General features: G+C 45.1%; 1 protein-coding gene across 2 annotated transcripts in view; it reads right to left on the reverse strand.

The window, feature by feature from the left end:
* The window catches only part of LOC122929259 (chromaffin granule amine transporter-like), a 325,489-nt gene that overhangs the window by 10,099 nt on the left and 298,195 nt on the right, over positions 1-17,195 (reverse strand). For both annotated transcript variants that reach the window (XM_044282775.1, XM_044282776.1), the window contains one exon: positions 3,053-3,186. In XM_044282775.1, coding sequence (XP_044138710.1) covers positions 3,053-3,186 — 134 coding nt within the window. The remainder of the gene's footprint in view (positions 1-3,052; positions 3,187-17,195) is intronic.

Here is a 17,195-nt window from a genome sequence, read left to right on the forward strand (position 1 = left end):
GGTTGAGGTGCCGTAGGGTTAGGGGCTACACAAGATTACCCTAACATCCAGCAATGTTTCATTGCTGGTTGCTAAGGCCACTCCACATTCAACTCAACTGCTTTGCTCAGAATGGTGGGGACACTATGTTTGGGGAACTATTACAGTCAAGGGCAATATTGATGGGTACAAATGTTTTGATGGCACTATGTGGTAATAATTATAAATGGGGGCACTGTGTTGTACTAGTATCTTCAGGGAGACTGTCTGTTTTTGCATTATAGTATTTGGTTCAGTAGACATAGCAGGCACAGTATTAGGGTGGCAGGATGGGGTTTTGAGAAGGTAGGGAGGATGATGGAAAAGTGAGGAACTCAAGATGCCTGTGTGACAAACTTTGCAGAGGTGACACATGGTTCAAAGAATTCATCATGGTGGTCTGGTCCTGTATATCAGAGCAGACATCACTGGATGTAATAGGTATGTGGTGCTGTATTCTCCTGTATGTTTGGAAGCGCAGAGTGTATATGTAATTTAAAAAGTAATAGTCATCCATCATGTGTCCTAATGTGGTTGACCGAATTTTGAAAGGAAGATTAGCGCTGCACTACTTCTTGTGTCAAATCTGTCATATTTATCACTGCTCACTTTTATGTGGGTACGCGGTTGGAACATTTTGTCACTAGGGGGCATTTGGTTTGAAAAGGTTGAGAAACACTGCTCTAGAACATCATAATACACATCTCAGATGCTGCATGCCATCGGCCACCCTGGGTTGGTGTTGTTTTACCCACATGCAGTAGCTGCATTGCTACTGCATCATAGTACCCTAGCCCTAGTCGTAAATATATGTCCTGAATACATTTTGGAAACCTGAATTCATTTTTAATTTTTAATTTTTTTGCAATGTGCAGTGCGGTGACGACCTATAGGAACAGACTTGTGCAACATGAATAGTCATGGAGCGGTCTGTGGTCACCTGTCCTTTTCTAACCTGACTTGGAAAATTAACAAGTTGAAGATCAAGCCAATTACCCTGCTTCCTGACAGGGCACATTTTCCTTCTTTTTTTTTTTATGTGTCAAAAACGTTTATTTTCTGTTCGGTCATGTAAATAATTTTTACACTTTTTTTTTCGAACATACAGTTATTTATTTTTATTTTAGTATTTTTATTTTTATTTTATATACCCACAAAAATATGAGAAAAAAGGGAAAAATAGTATTTTCTTTTTTTTTTTTCTTATTATTAATAGCACATTGTGCAACTCTATTTTCTACATTATGTCTCCTTTCTGTAATAGTTGTTTTGATATAAGAGATGTATGGGTTATGGTTGATGGGGGTGGAAGCTGTAATGTAGTGTAGTGGCATTTTTTTTTCCAATTTGTTCTTTTTTATTTTACACTTTTTTCCATACAAGACATTTGGAGGGAATTTAACATTACATTTATTTTTACTGCTGACATATTACAACCAGTTATAGGGGAGACACAGCCCCACAGACATTGTACAAATGGGACTTGGGACCAAATATAAAGAGACTTGATAAATTATTTATATATTAATTTACCAACAACCATCATAAGTGCACAATTTAGTTTTTTTATTCTTTTTTTGTACGTACAGTATGTTAGTCTGGTCATATATTTAGTGAAAGGCCATCTTTGTAGGTGATCCTGAGTCAGGGATATCCTAGGGCAATAAGGAAGTTCCTGACACGGGATCACCCCTATCGGGGCGGCTATTCTGTTTTTGTAGGCATGGCATATAGTCTCAGGGTCAAATATAGGGATAGAGCCCAACTGTTTCATCTCTACTCTGCCTCAACTACATCTGACCGTGGTAACAGTGTCTATTTCTTTTTTTTTTTTTTTTTCTTGGGAGGTTTTAACATTATTAATCCTAATAAAGGTTATGTTTTATAAAGAATAATCTGTGAATCCTGCCTTCTCTATAGTCTCCTGTCACTGCACAGCTGCACAACTAGCATGCAGTTACCAAGGAGCTTTCACGGTGTGGAGAGGATGGGAGAAGATTGGGCAGGGCCAAACCTTATGCTGTGCAGCCACCGGCAGAGCAAGTAAGCAGCTTGGTGCTCTGCACTTGACAACCCACCCCTGATCATAGAGGGCAGAGACTTTCTAGGAACTGTAATTTGTTGGGACTGTCTCTGAAAATTAGGGACATGTTATGAATGTCGGGCGGCACTGCGTGGATTGTGGGTGCACGGTCCACGGGCGTCACCCCAGGTACTTCAATGAAAGGAAGAACCGGCACTCCTTGCGATATAGTCGTGAGTTTTTTATTCGCCACTCATAGATAGAAGTGACGCGCGTTTCGGCACATGCAAGTGCCTTTGTGAAACTCAAACAAACAGCAAATACTCACGACTATATGGCAAGGAGTGCCGGTTCTTCCTTTCATTGAAAATTAGGGACAGTCACAGCAAATTTTCAAAAATTGACAACTATGCATATTGTGCTTCACAGGTTTAACCATTTTGGAGGCAAAAAAAGAAAATGCGTTTCCTATTCTTCAACCATTTGTTTTTTCCATGTCTGTAAATTTTGTGCAAATTACTCTGCAGCCAAAAACCTTCTAATCTATGATTAGTCAAGGGGACAGCAGGGCTATATTGAGAATATCTTCACTAGATGTTGCATGCTACTTGAAAACAAGCCATGAAATTCGGTCGTCTTAAAGGGAATGCCAATTGATATTTTTCTTCATAAGGGTCAAAACAGCATAACAAAATAAAAATACAAATTATGAATAAAAAGATATACTGCTCTCTGACCCTCACCAACATACCTCCCAACCCCTACACACACACTTCTGTTCAGATGTTTACAGGTTCCTGCTTGTCTCTTTGTCTCTACTTTCAGTCCTCTGGACGAGTAAGAGGCTGCGGCAGGTCACCTCTGTGCCAGTGATTGGCTAAGCAGCCGTTCTATTTGTCGAAAAGGACTAGGAAGCAGAGACAAGCAGGACCAGAAAAAACCCTTTCAGGCTTTTAGTTTATTTTTAAATACAATATTTTCTTTGTATGGTTTATTATAAAAATTGCTGACCATTTTCTCTTCTTTGGCTGGTGGGTTTCTAAGGAAGAGACAAAGAGGACAGTAGATAATGTTCAGTAATCCAGTGATCCTCATTAACCAGGGGAATCCAATAGCTTCTGCAATCGCGCCACCACACAGAGGTCCTGAAATGACAGATTACATTTACTGTAGAGCATATGAGCACAACAAATACCGCAGAGACTGTGTCCTACATATTAATTTACAAAGAACAGTCCTATTATATAAAAGATATATATACACCGGAGACTGTGTCCTATACACTGATATACAGACCAGAGAACATTCCTATAATATAAATGGTATATATACATCTGAGACTGCGTCCTATACACTTATATACAGACCAGAGAGCAGTCCTATTATATAAATGTTATATATACACTGGAGACTGTGTCCTATACACTGATATACAGACTGGAGAAGAGTCCAGGAGCCTGTCCAAAAAAAAAAGTTGCCACCTGGATTTAACTAAGCAAATAGGTATGAGCCTCCTATTGGATAATTACTGCATGGGCGATTATCTTTCAGCTGGCAACAAGTTATTTAACACCAACTGGTGCAATGAGTTGCTTCTCATTTCTTAAACAACCATGTCAAAAGACGCATCTCGTGGTCGTGGAAAAGATGTTAGTCTGTTTGAGAAGGGTCAAATCATTGGCATGCATCAAGCAGAGAAAACATTTAAGGAGATTTCAGAAACTTCCAAAATTAGGTTAACGCATTATTAAAACTGGAAGGATTGTGGGGACCCATCGTATTCGAGGAAGAAATAATCCTGAATGATTGTGATTGGCGATCACGTAAATGTTTGGTGAAATCAAATCGAAGAAAAACAACAGTAGAACTCAGGGCTATTTTTAATAGTGAAAGTAAGAGCATTTCTACATGTACAATGCGAAGGGAACTCAAGGGATCGGGACTGAGCAGCTGTTTAGCCATAAGAAAACCACTAATCAGTGAGGCAAACCAGAAAAAAAGGCTTAAATTTGCTAGGGAGCATAAAGATTGGACTCTAGCAATGGAAGGAGGTAATGTGGTCTGATGAGTCAAGATTTACCCTGTTCCAGAGTGATGGGCGCATCAGGGTAAGTAGAGAGGCAGATGAAGTGATGCACTCATCATGCCTAGTGCCTACTGTACAAGCCTGTGGGGGCAGTGCTATGATCTGGGGTTGCTGCAGTTGGTCAGGTCTAGGTTCTTGTGCTCCAAGAATGAGGTCAGCTGACTACCTGAACATACTAAATGACTAGGTGTTTCCATCAATGGATTTGTTCTTCTTCCTTGATGGCACGGGCAATATGACAATGCCACGAATTATCGGGCTCAAATTGTGAAAGAGTGGTTCAGAGAGCATGATACAAAATTTTCACACATGGATTGGCCACCACAGAGCCCAGACCTTAATCCTTTTGAGAATCTTTTTTTTTTGGTGGCAACTTTTTTTTGGGACAGGCAGTGTATATACACCGGAGACTGCCTCCTATACACTAATATATAGACTGGAAAAAAGGGGTGGCGGTGGCATGATGGAGGCAGCAGCCATATAGAACATAATAGTCGGCAGGCCACAGCAGTGACATGATGGTGGCGGTTGTATGATGAAGGCAGGCAGGCAACAGTGGCAAGATGGGGCACCACCAGCAAGGCCAGATCAATTCATTGACCTCAAGCGGAGTAGTGTGAAAATCCTGCCCAATCCAGGCATGGTTCATTTTGACAAAAGGGATGTTCTGGACACTGGCAGAGGAAAACTTGGCCCGTTTGAGTGTCATCACGCCCCCTACCACATTCAATACTCTCTCTAAGATGACACTGGAGGCTGGGCAAGCCAGAAGAAAGAGAGCATACTGTGCCAGTTTGGGCCACTGTTCCAGTCTTTCTGCCCAGAAATCCATGGGTTCAGGTAACAGGGTATGCACCAGAGACTGGCCAGAGTTTATAGAGGCCTGAACCTGGGCATTTAGGAAGCAGCTGTCAGCCTGGTGTTAAGGAGACTAAATTGTGTTGAGGAGACTGAAATGGTTGCTGCTGCTGATGATATAGATTTTGCTGATACCCCTCTTCGTGGCAGCGGAAGGGGGGTGACTCTGCAGAGGGCGAAGAGGGGGGCCTATCTTTCAGACACGCTGGAGGTAGGCATCTGCTTGCCACAAGCTGCGTACACAGTATTTCCCGGTAATAACATAATTTGTTTCCCTTTTATGTGAAAGAAAAAGATTCCCCTCATTTTGCCTTGTTAGTGGGGGTCTAAAAGCATGGCTATCTAGTAATCATCAGACTGCTTGATGTCAGCGATAAGACTGTCATTGCAAAAGCAAGCAAGCATACAGGTCGCCATTTCTAACCAGAGTGCCCGAGGAGTCACTTCTTTCAATCTCCACCCCCCACCAAGACAATTGGGTGTACTGGCTCCTCCACCCCTGCCTTCTCATCTTTCTTATCCTTCTCCTCAATAACAGATTCCCTTTATGTGTCCTCAACAGCTACAGGGTGGGCAAAAAGATGTGTTAGCTGTTCTTTTTCCGCTGTCGTCCCTTGATGCATGAGTATCAGCATCTGTTCTAAGATAAATATTCTAGGGGTGAGATCATTCATGCCGCAGTTGTCTCTGCTGATAAATCGTGTGGCCTCTTTGAAGGGCTTCAGCACCTGACAGGTGTCTTGGATGAGCATCCACTGCCTGACCTCAAAGCAACACATGCTGCCTGTTGCTGAGGCTGTTGACGGTAGGACTGCAACAAGTACTTGATTAAATCGAGTAATTTGACACCAAAAAGTCCTCGATGCAAATTTTTTGCATTGAGGATTTGTTTGTGTCACATGACCACAGAGCGGGAGTGAAGTGCTTGCTATTACTCCCACTCCGTGATCTCCTGCACGTCCATGGTCCAGCGCTGCACTGACCTCCTGATGTATGCACGCGGTGACCTGATGCGCTGAGTGATGTCAGGCCCAGAGCAGCACGGAAAGATGGAATGTCAGCGGAATCCCTGCTGAAAACACAAGTTGGTGACACCGAGGGGGTGCGACTAAGTCCAGGTGCACGGACTACACAGCGTCATAGCAACCAATGACGCTGTACACTCTGGGTGTCAGGAGGAGGGCAGGCTGGGCTTTCACGGACTGTGCGTCCATGTTTTAACTGAAGTGTGGCCCCGGCCTTAGGGGAGCAGAGACTATGACACAAGGGGGAGAGAGACAATGACACAAGGGAGAGAGATAATGGCACAAGGGGGAGAGATAATGGCACAAGGCGGGAGAGATGATGGCACAAGGGAGAGTGGAGATGATGGTACCGGGGTGGGGAAGAGCTGAAGGCACCGGAGTGGAGGAGAGATGATGGCACTGGGGTGGGGGGAGAACTGATGGCACCGAGGTGGAGGAGAGATGAAGGCACTGGGGTGGTGGAGAGCTGAAGCCACTGGGGTGGAGGCGAGATGATGGCACTGGGGTAGTGGAAGAGCTGATGGCACTGGGGGGGGAAGCTTATGGCACTGGGGATAGTGGAGCCGATGGCACTAGGGGAACGGAGCTGATGGAACTGGGGGGAACTGATGCACTTGGGCTGATCGCATGGGAGGAATGAAGGGTGTTGGAGACTGATGGCAGGGGGTCTGATGAGTTTTTATAAAGGAAAACAGTCTATTAATAAATTTTTTCTTATTAGAGTACTCTATTAATCGTAAAAATAATGGGTAGAATACTCGATTGCTAAAATAAGGGTTAGCTGCAGTCCTAGTTCACTGCTTTCCGCTGCTTGTACAGACACTTGAGCATGTGCAATGTTGAATTCCAGGGAGGCCATTCTGTCTCTACAAGTCCAGAAAAGAGTTCCTTGCCACATAAGAATGGCTGAAGTGCTTGGGCAGTCTCCTGGACTTTGCCAGCACCCTGCTCAAACCAGTGTACATATTTAGAAAACATTGCACCACTAGGTTGATGATGAGCGCCATGCAGGGAGCATGTGTTATTTTACACAGGTTCAGGGCAGCTTGAATGTTGCTTCCATTTTCACTGACCACCTTGTCAAGTTGGAGTCGGCAGGGTGACAGCCAGCAGGATGTCAGCTGCTTGATGTACTTCAGCAACAGCACGGTGCCCAGGCCAATCTGCTCCAACACGGCGTGGCAACGCTTGACTTGACACATGTGATAGGAATGAGGAGTAGTACAGATTGGAGATACTCGCACGGTAGAGGTAGAGGCAGTCAAGTTGGGCTTAGCTCTGGCATTTTTCCCACTGGCTGCCCCCCCTCGGATTCCAACTGGAAAACATGGTCAGCTACAATGGGCGCGACATCATGGCCACTATAAACCTGGGTGAAAAAACACATGCTCCCAGCATAGCGCACGTCACCAAACTAGTGGTGCAGTGCTTTCTAAATAAGTATATTCTTATGTGGGAAGGAACGCTCTCCTGGACTTGTAGCGACAAACCGTCCTGCTGCTACACCGCTGAATCTGTGACGCGCCAACTCGCTGGAATTTAACATTGCAGATGTTCAAGTGTCTGAACGAGCATCAGAAAGCCGTGAATGATTTTGTCATGCACTAGATAACCTCAGCAGCAGTAACCACTGCAGAGAAAGCAGTGGGTATAGTGGATACTGCTGCTGTCAATTACAAGCAGTGATTCACAGCAGCAAATATTACTACAGATCCTTCTGAGGCGAAGTGGACTACAAATCTCATGAGCACTTGCTTCTCCTTGCAGCCAATAGCAGGGAGACTAGAGGAAAAGGCTAGAGAAGAAGGAGAAGGAACAGCAGCCATTTTAGAGACTGCAGCATGTGCAGTGTCCCACTCTGTCATCAGCGGTCTGATGACAGTACCAGGATCAGCCCAAAGAGGGTCAGTGGTATCTCTAATGTCAGTGGTGGTGAAGGTGACGATGATGGCGTGTCGATGGACGTAACGTAGGTGCCCAAAAGAAAGGAAGAGGAGGGGAGTTCAGAGGGAGAGACGGAGCAGCAGATAAGGAGGCGAAGGAGGAGAAGCAGGCAGAACTCGCAGTGCACAGGAGACACTCCTGGGGCTCCACGTCCTGCCTCTTCTCCTTCTCCTCTCTCCTCCCATTTGTCCTCCACTCCACCTTCCACCGTGCCATCATCTCGTTCATCTTGCAAAACGCAGGTTTCCATGCCCCAAATTGATGACGTTGGATAATTCGCTTGCCAAACAGCTGACCGCTGGCTTGTAGGAACCGCTAGCCCGCCAACTACTGCCATATAAACTGGTGGACTCAGAGGTCTTTAGAAAATATGTGGCCATTGGCACACCGCAATGGAATGTCCCCGGAAGGAAATGTTTCTCCCAGAAGGGCATCCCAGAGCTAAATATTGCCATGTTCAGCGGCAAGTGAATGTATCTCTGGCACACAGTGTCAGTGCAATGATACATCTGACCACAGACATGTGGTCTAGCAAACAGGGGCAGGGAAGGTACATAACTTTTACTGCCCACTGGGTGAACCTTCTGACGGCCGTCAAGCATGTAACCAGTGGCACTCGTGTGGATTTGGTGTTACCGCCATGGATTGCATGCAGGCCTGCCTCTTCTTCTCCTCCTCCTACTCCATCCTCCCTCTCTTCCTCGGCTGACTCCCCCTTTTCCCCTGCTACCGTTTCTTCTGCTAGGCCCCCCAAGCTCCCCAGAACCTATTCGACGTGCCAGGTGAGACGTTGACATGCTGTGCTGGGTCTGTTGTGCCTGGAAACCAAGAGCTACACCGGTCCTGCTCTCCTTTCAGCTTTGCGGGCACAGGCCGATCAGTGGCTTACCCAGGTCAATTTGACAGTTGGCAAAGTGGTGTGCGACAACGGTAACAATCTGATGAGCGCTCTGAAAAAGGGCAAAATAACACACTTGTCGTGCATGGCACATGTCCTAAACTTAGTTGTGCAGCGATTCGTTGCCAAATACCCCAGGGTCCAGGACGTCTTGCGGCAGGCCAGGAAAATCTGTGCCCATTTTAGAAGATCTTACACGACCATGGCTCGCCTTGCTGATGTTCAGCGGCAACACCACTTGCCCATCAGACGTCTGATTTGTGACTGCCAGACGCGCTGGAACTCCACCTTGTACAGTTGCAAGAAAAATTTTGTCACATCAATAGACAATCACAGTCTGCTTAAACTAATAACACACAAAGAATTAAATGTTACCATGTTTTTATTGAACACACCATGTAAACATTCACAGTGCAGGTGGAAAAAGTATGTGAACCCCTAGACTAATGACATCTCCAAGAGCTAATTGGAGTGAGGTGTCAGCCAACTGGAGTCCAATCAATGAGATGAGATTGGAATTGTTGGTTACAGCTGCCCGGCCCTATAAAAAACACACCAGTTCTGGGTTTGCTTTTCACAAGAAGCATTGCCTGATGTGAATGATGCCTCGCGCAAAAGAGCTCTCAGAAGACCTACGATTAAGAATTGTTGACTCACATAAAGCTGGAAAGGGTTATAAAAGTATCTCCAAAAGCGTTGCTCTTCATCAGTCCACCGTAAGCCAAATTGTCTATAAATGGAGAAAGTTCAGCACGGGTGGTACTCTGCCTAGGAGTGTCCATCCTGTAGAGATGACTGCAAGAGCACAGCGCAGACTGCTCAATGAGTTTAAAAAGAATCCTCGAGTGTCAGCTAAAGACTTACAAAAGTCTCTGGCATATGCTAACATCCCTGTTAGCGAATCTACGATACGTAAAAAAACACTAAACAAGAATGGATTTCATGGGAGGATACCACAGAGGAAGACACTGCTGTTCAAAAAAACATTGCTGCACAATTCAGTTTGCACAAGAGCACCTGAATTGTTCCACAGCAGTACTGGCAAAATATTCTGTGGACAGATGAAACCAAATTTGAGTTGTTTGGAAGAAACACACAACACTATCTGTGAAGAAAAAGAGGCACAGCACACCAACATCAAAACCTCATCCCAACTGTGAAGTATGGTGATGGGGGCATTATGGTGTCGGGCATATTTATATCTGCACATTAAGGTCTGACAATATTAGAACCAAAATGGAGATTCACATTACCTTTAAGAGGCCAAACTCTCTGTTGGAATAAGCCAGAGAAGATCATGATGGTCACTGGCATACAATGTATATTGTTTTAAAAGTTATTGCCAACAGATGTGGTATCTTAAGAGAATGTAATGGGTCTAAGGGCTCTTTCACATCTGCGTTATAGTCTTCCGGCATAGAGTTCCGTCGTCGGGGCTCTATGCCGGAAGAATACTGATCAGGATTTTCCTAATGCATTCTGAATGGACAGTCCGTCCTTCAGGATGCATCAAGATGTCTTCCGTTCCGGAACGGAACGTTTTTTGGCCGCAGCAAATAGCGCAGCATGCTGCGCTTTTTGCTCCGGCCAAAAATCCGGAACACTTGCCGCAAGGCCGGATCCGGAATGAATGCCCATTGAAAGGCATTGATCCGGATCCGGCCTTAAGCTAAACGTCGTTTCGGCGCATTGCCGGATGCGACGTTTAGCTTTTTCTCAATGGTTACCATGGCTGCCGGGACGCTAAAGTCCTGGCAGCCATGGTAAAGTGGAGCGGGGAGCGGGGAGCAGCATACTTACCATCCGTGCGGCTCCCGGGGCGCTCCAGAGTGACGTCAGGGCGCCCCAAGCGCATGGATCACGTGATCGCATGGACACGTCATCCATGCGCATGGGGCGCTCTGACGTCATTCTGGAGCGCCCCGGGAGCCGCACGGATGGTAAGTATACTGCTCCCCCGCTCCCCACTACTACTATAGCAGCCAGGACTTTAAGCACAAAATGACAATTAGATAATATTGAGTGACCACCTAAATTCAAACAGAAATTTGGGTAATGAGTGGTCAAATTTAAAACTTAACATTTAATGAAAGTAAATTAGAAAATAGGTCCCATGATATTAAATAACAATATATAAATATGGAGCAGCGCGGCGGTTTACCACGCAGGATCTGATGGTGCACAGAGTGGAGTCATGCAATTAAGTGATGCTCGGCGGCACCAAAAAATATAATCAGGTGGTCCTACCGCTTCGATGAGGCGCTCCAGAGACAACAATTGACTAGCCGGTGTTGATTGATGAGCACACCGTTGCTAGCGACAACTGTACAACGCAGGGTGGTCTGTAGTACTGGCTGGCCCTAGTGATGCCCTAGAGCCCTACAATGGCCTATGTGACCGGATGGCGGAGACCGCCACCAGTCACCTACAGGAACCTCACCCTGGAATTAGTGCGCCCTATTTGGCCCTTGCTTACCTGGTCCCTACACGCATGTTTCGCTAGGGGATGAGTAACAAGCTCATCAGGGGAAAAGCCGGGAGCTTGGGCTTAGTCTGTGCACGAATAACTGACAGTGGTGTCAAGCGTGCGTCCTGCACAGAGAAAAAGTCACACCAAGATCCGGGTATGGATCAGTGTGGTATAGGGGAAGAGGGGATTAGGATGAGAAACCCCTCTCCTAATAACCAGTTCAGGCGCATAGGTTGATGTAACCTGGGTAGCACATGGAAGCCGCTACCTTTTAAAGATGGAACCAGCCCCAGAATGAGGCTTGGTTGGGACGCTCCTCCCTCAGTCGACGAAGGCGGCACAGGCCCGCGCATGCGCGGAGCGGTGGAACGCATGGAGAGAGGGAGGTACGTGGGCGGACGTGAGTGGTAGAGATGACGTCACCACGTCCAGTCTCACTGATGCACGTGAGATGACGCGACGGTTGCCAAGCAATCGGGACGCTGAGTCAAGGCACCGTCGGACCGCACGGCTACGGATGTGCAGCGGTGCTAGTTATAGAAATGGTATTTTGGCACAGATTATAACAACAATAGAATCTGGAATATGTTGGCCCAATAGTTAGACACAAGGATAAAGGAGAAGGGATGATGGTAATGAAAAAGAAGGGAAGGGAGGGGGGGGGGGGGAAGGAAAGTGGGACAAGGACAAAAGTAGATGAAGAGTGATACATACAGATACCAATTAACTAAATGAAGCAGCTATAATTGAGCTGTTCATTGAGTCCCGTGGGTGAGACTGTACCGAGCGTATAAATCCAGCGAGATTCCCTCTGGAGTAACACACGGTCCCAATCTCCACCGCGGGTTGGTTGCAGAACTTTCTCAATTCCAATTGCCCTGAGGCAAATTGGATTTCCTTGATGATGGTCATGAACATGCCTTGATACTGCTGTATCTCTATTATTCGCGATGTCGCCAAGATGCTCGCCAAGGCGCCTTCGTAGCTCGCGCCTAGTTTTTCCCACGTATTCCAATCCGCAATCGCAGGTGATTTTGTAGATAACACCTTGCGTCTTGCAATTAATAAAATCTTTAATGGGGAACGTTTTCGACAGATTAGAGCTGAAGAAGGTTTTGCCAGTTTGCATAAGGCCACAGGCTACACAGCCACTACACCTGAAGCAGCCTGTGGGCCTACGGTCGAGCCACGTGCCCTGTCTAGGCACTGATGTAAAGTGGCTGTGTACAAGGAGATCCTTCAGGTTGCTACCCCTTCTGAACGTTATCTGGGGGTAGTCATGTATGGCTTCCTTAATTTCTGGATCCATCATTAAGATGGGCCAGTGTTTCCTTAGGATCCCTCGTATCTTATCAGCACAGCCATCAAAAGTGCCCAGCATACGGATCTTCTGGTCCTGAGGAGTTCGCACTCTGGGCACCAGGAGGTCCGAACGGGCAGTATCGACCGCCCTGTGGTAAGCCTGCCTAAGTACATTATCAGGGTACCCCCTATTGAGAAATCTGGTCCTAAGGTCCTTAGCCCTCTTCTTAAACTCAGGTCCCTCGGAGCAGTTACGCCTGAGGCGTAGATATTGGCCACATGGAATACCCCTTTTCAGGGCAGTGGGGTGGCTACTGCTCCAGTGAAGGACTGAGTTAGTAGAAGTGGGTTTTCTAAAGATGGTTGTCGAGAGTTCATCACTACCCTTCCTCGCGATGGTAATATCGAGGAAAGGCAGACTAACTGGGTCAGATTCATGTGTAAACCTAAGGCCTACATCATTAATGTTCAGTTTGTCAACAAAGTCAGAGAAAGCTGACTTGGAATCGTTCCAGATGATGAAAATGTCGTCGATGTAACGGGCCCACAAAACAATGGGCCCGGTACTCGACGACATCTCCTCAGAGAACACAGTAGGTATTTGCCTCAGGGCAATTGGAATTGAGAAAGTTCTGCAACCAACCCGCGGTGGAGATTGGGACCGTGTGTTACTCCAGAGGGAATCTCGCTGGATTTAAACGCTCGGTACAGTCTCACCCACGGGACTCAATGAACAGCTCAATTATAGCTGCTTCATTTAGTTAATTGGTATCTGTATGTATCACTCTTCATCTACTTTTGTCCTTGTCCCACTTTCCTCCCCCCCCCCTCCCTTCTTTTTCATTACCATCATCCCTTCTCCTTTATCCTTGTGTCTAACTATTGGGCCAACATATTCCAGATTCTATTGTTGTTATAATCTGTGCCAAAATACCATTTCTATAACTAGCACCGCTGCACATCCGTAGCCGTGCGGTCCGACGGTGCCTTGACTCAGCGTCCCGATTGCTTGGCAACCGTCGCGTCGTCTCGCGTGCATCAGTGAGACTGGACGTGGTGACGTCATCTCTACCACTCACGTCCGCCCACGTACCTCCCTCTCTCCATGCGTTCCACCGCTCCGCGCATGCGCGGGCCTGTGCCGCCTTCGTCGACTGAGGGAGGAGCGTCCCAACCAAGCCTCATTCTGGGGCTGGTTCCATCTTTAAAAGGTAGCGGCTTCCATGTGCTACCCAGGTTACATCAACCTATGCGCCTGAACTGGTTATTAAGAGAGGGGTTTCTCATCCTAATCCCCTCTTCCCCTATACCACACTGATCCATACCCGGATCTTGGTGTGACTTTTTCTCTGTGCAGGACGCACGCTTGACACCACTGTCAGTTCTTCGTGCACAGACTCAGCCCAAGCTCCCGGCTTTTCCCCTGATGAGCTTGTTACTCATCCCCTAGCGAAACATGCGTGTAGGGACCAGGTAAGCAAGGGCCAAATAGGGCGCACTAATTCCAGGGTGAGGTTCCTGTAGGTGACTGGTGGCGGTCTCCGCCATCCGGTCACATAGGCCATTGTAGGGCTCTAGGGCATCACTAGGGCCAGCCAGTACTACAGACCACCCTGCGTTGTACAGTTGTCGCTAGCAACGGTGTGCTCATCAATCAACACCGGCTAGTCAATTGTTGTCTCTGGAGCGCCTCATCGAAGCGGTAGGACCACCTGATTATATTTTTTGGTGCCGCCGAGCATCACTTAATTGCATGACTCCACTCTGTGCACCATCAGATCCTGCGTGGTAAACCGCCGCGCTGCTCCATATTTATATATTGTTATTTAATATCATGGGACCTATTTTCTAATTTACTTTCATTAAATGTTAAGTTTTAAATTTGACCACTCGTTACACAAATTTCAGCCAGGACTTTAATAGCGTCCTGGCTGCCATAGTAACACTGAAAGCATTTTGAAGACGGATCCGTCTTCAAATGCTTTCAGTACACTTGCGTTTTTCCGGATCCGACGTGTAATTCCGGCAAGTGGAGTACACGCCGGATCCGGACAACGCAAGTGTGAAAGAGGCCTAACATAAACTGTCTCAACTACCGGGGTCAAGAGAGGTTATTGCTTAAAACACTGGTTTCTCTAAACATGTCTGTCTGAGGAACAATGGGTGTTTCATGGCTAAACCATGATCTAATAAGAGACGTCCAAAAACCACATCTGGTGTGGAATAGATATCTATTCATCTATTATATATATATATATATATATATATATATATATATATATATATATATTCCTGTGTGCATTTATTTAGCGTTTGGACTTATTAATGATTCATATATATTATGCAATATTGATGTATTATAACCAAACATTGTTAATATATCTTTATATTATATGTATCTCACTGAGGGAATATATTCTAGAGGATATAGAGTGTAAGTTGTATTTTCCTAAATCTGATTCAGAGGAGCTGATGTTATTTTAGACATCATTACTCAATAGCTGAGACAATTAGGTGTATACAAATCAGGGCAAGAGTTAAAAGATTATGGTTCTCTTATCTGACCATATAAATAAGATGGTCTGTTAACTGTCAAGATGGATCCATGATGTCTGGGAAAGTGATTCTAAAGTGTCACAGAATAATCCCTCCTAATTGATTTAAGTTGGGAGAGGCCAAAGGTTAAGTGGTAAATAAAGCCATACATATATGTTAATTCTTAAAATTGCTATATGATACAACAGTGCCATCAAGTGGTAGATGGACGGAAGTTTCACAGGAATGCCAATAAAATGACATCATCCCCATGATTACCATACGTCACACCCACCTTATCTAATTGGAAATCCCTAATCCAACAGGTGATGGACATAGATAAGGATTAGAATATCTGATCCAGTTTTTGGGAAAAGAGGGATCACTTGAGATTCAGATCACTTGAGACAAACATCACTTGGGACTTCTTCAGAAGGATTCAAGGCAAGGAACTTGAGATTCACTTGAGAAACACTTCAGAGAACACTTGGGAATTCATTCATCAGCATCACTTCACACGTCAGGAACGTACCACAGGACTGGGATAGATCTGAATCTTGGAAAGCTGGGTCCCTTCTAAAAGCTCTTTATCCCAAAGCCAGGGGTAATGTATAATTTATTTAATTTGCAGTAATTATAAATCGCTCCAATTGGCATATAGTTGAGACCCCATTATTAGTGGGTCACAAGTGTTAAAACAATAATTTTATGGGAAATTTTAATGAACGTGCACATCATTAGAATTCCTATAATATTGCTATCAGAGTGGAATCTCTGATCGGATTTTATTATCCGTAGTTAGGCCAACGGGCGTATTTATAAGGTGTCTCTTACTGCCATATTCTCTGATTGAGCATAAGGGATTTTCCACAGATTCATTTCTATTGTTTTTTTTGTTGTTGCATTATAATATTTTGATAACCAGTATATTAATCAAAGTCACAGAATTACCACCATTCTAAAATATAACCTTTAATTGTTTTTAAATAAAAGTCAATACACCCTTATCTATTCAAAAATCAAATAAATACGAAAAGAAAATCAAAAAGTAAGGTCTAGTGGTAGAACCCTTCTGAGGCTAATCGGGAAGGGATAGAGTAGGTTTGTTGGGCCTATAGGGAAGAACGTCCCTGACTCTGGCCCTGATGTAGAAATTCCTACCTATATACGGAATAGCCGCCCTGATAAGGGCGATCCCGTCTCTCGTGCCTCCTAGTGACCCTGAAGGACCCTAGCGGGGGAGGAAAAAAAGAGGTTGATAACCCTGATTAGAGACCTATACTAAAGTACACAAAATAATAAATAGAACAACAAAAGTACCCAAAAATAAGTGACAGTGAATTATCCAAGAGAAGAAGTGGATATATAAGGTAATAGAGATGTTCAATACCGTCCCTACGCGTTTCGCCTGGTTGTTGTCAGGCTCATCAGGGGACAAAATTGATCATGGAATACCCGACACCAAAAGTACTTAAGGTAATATTATATACAAGTAGATTAATTTGTTTTTCATTTTTAATTTTAGGCTTTTTTGAGCTATTTTAGATTCTAGATAAAATCATAGAAGCCGCTGGCTCTGATGAACAAGATTACACCTGTCAGTAAAATAGCTGATTATTTAATCCAGGGGATTCCTATGCAGCCGGTAGTGGATCGGGAAGATGAGGGTCCAGATTGATGAAATACAAAAACCCCTATATCTCAAAAAATCCAGGAGGTGGCTGAGTTGCGGTACAACAATTTATATATACATATGTATGGTCCGCATGAGGAGATCCGGATAGAGGACTACAAGTAGGTTTGTTATATTACAATATAATATAAGGACACCACAGAAGACTGTGTCTATGGGTTCTGGAAGATGATGTCATAGAAGTAAACCATGGCATAGACATATATAATTAATGTTCAGCAAGTACCCCAGAAAATACCTATATAAATGATAGCAATATAGCACAATAGAACAACAGGCAGATAATGCTGTTGAGATGAGTGGTACTTGCGTTCCCTAGAGAGGAGTTAAGGGGCCATAGGTT

This window comes from Bufo gargarizans, chromosome 2 (genome assembly GCF_014858855.1).
Source record: "Bufo gargarizans isolate SCDJY-AF-19 chromosome 2, ASM1485885v1, whole genome shotgun sequence".
In the NCBI taxonomy this organism is placed as follows: domain Eukaryota; kingdom Metazoa; phylum Chordata; class Amphibia; order Anura; family Bufonidae; genus Bufo; species Bufo gargarizans.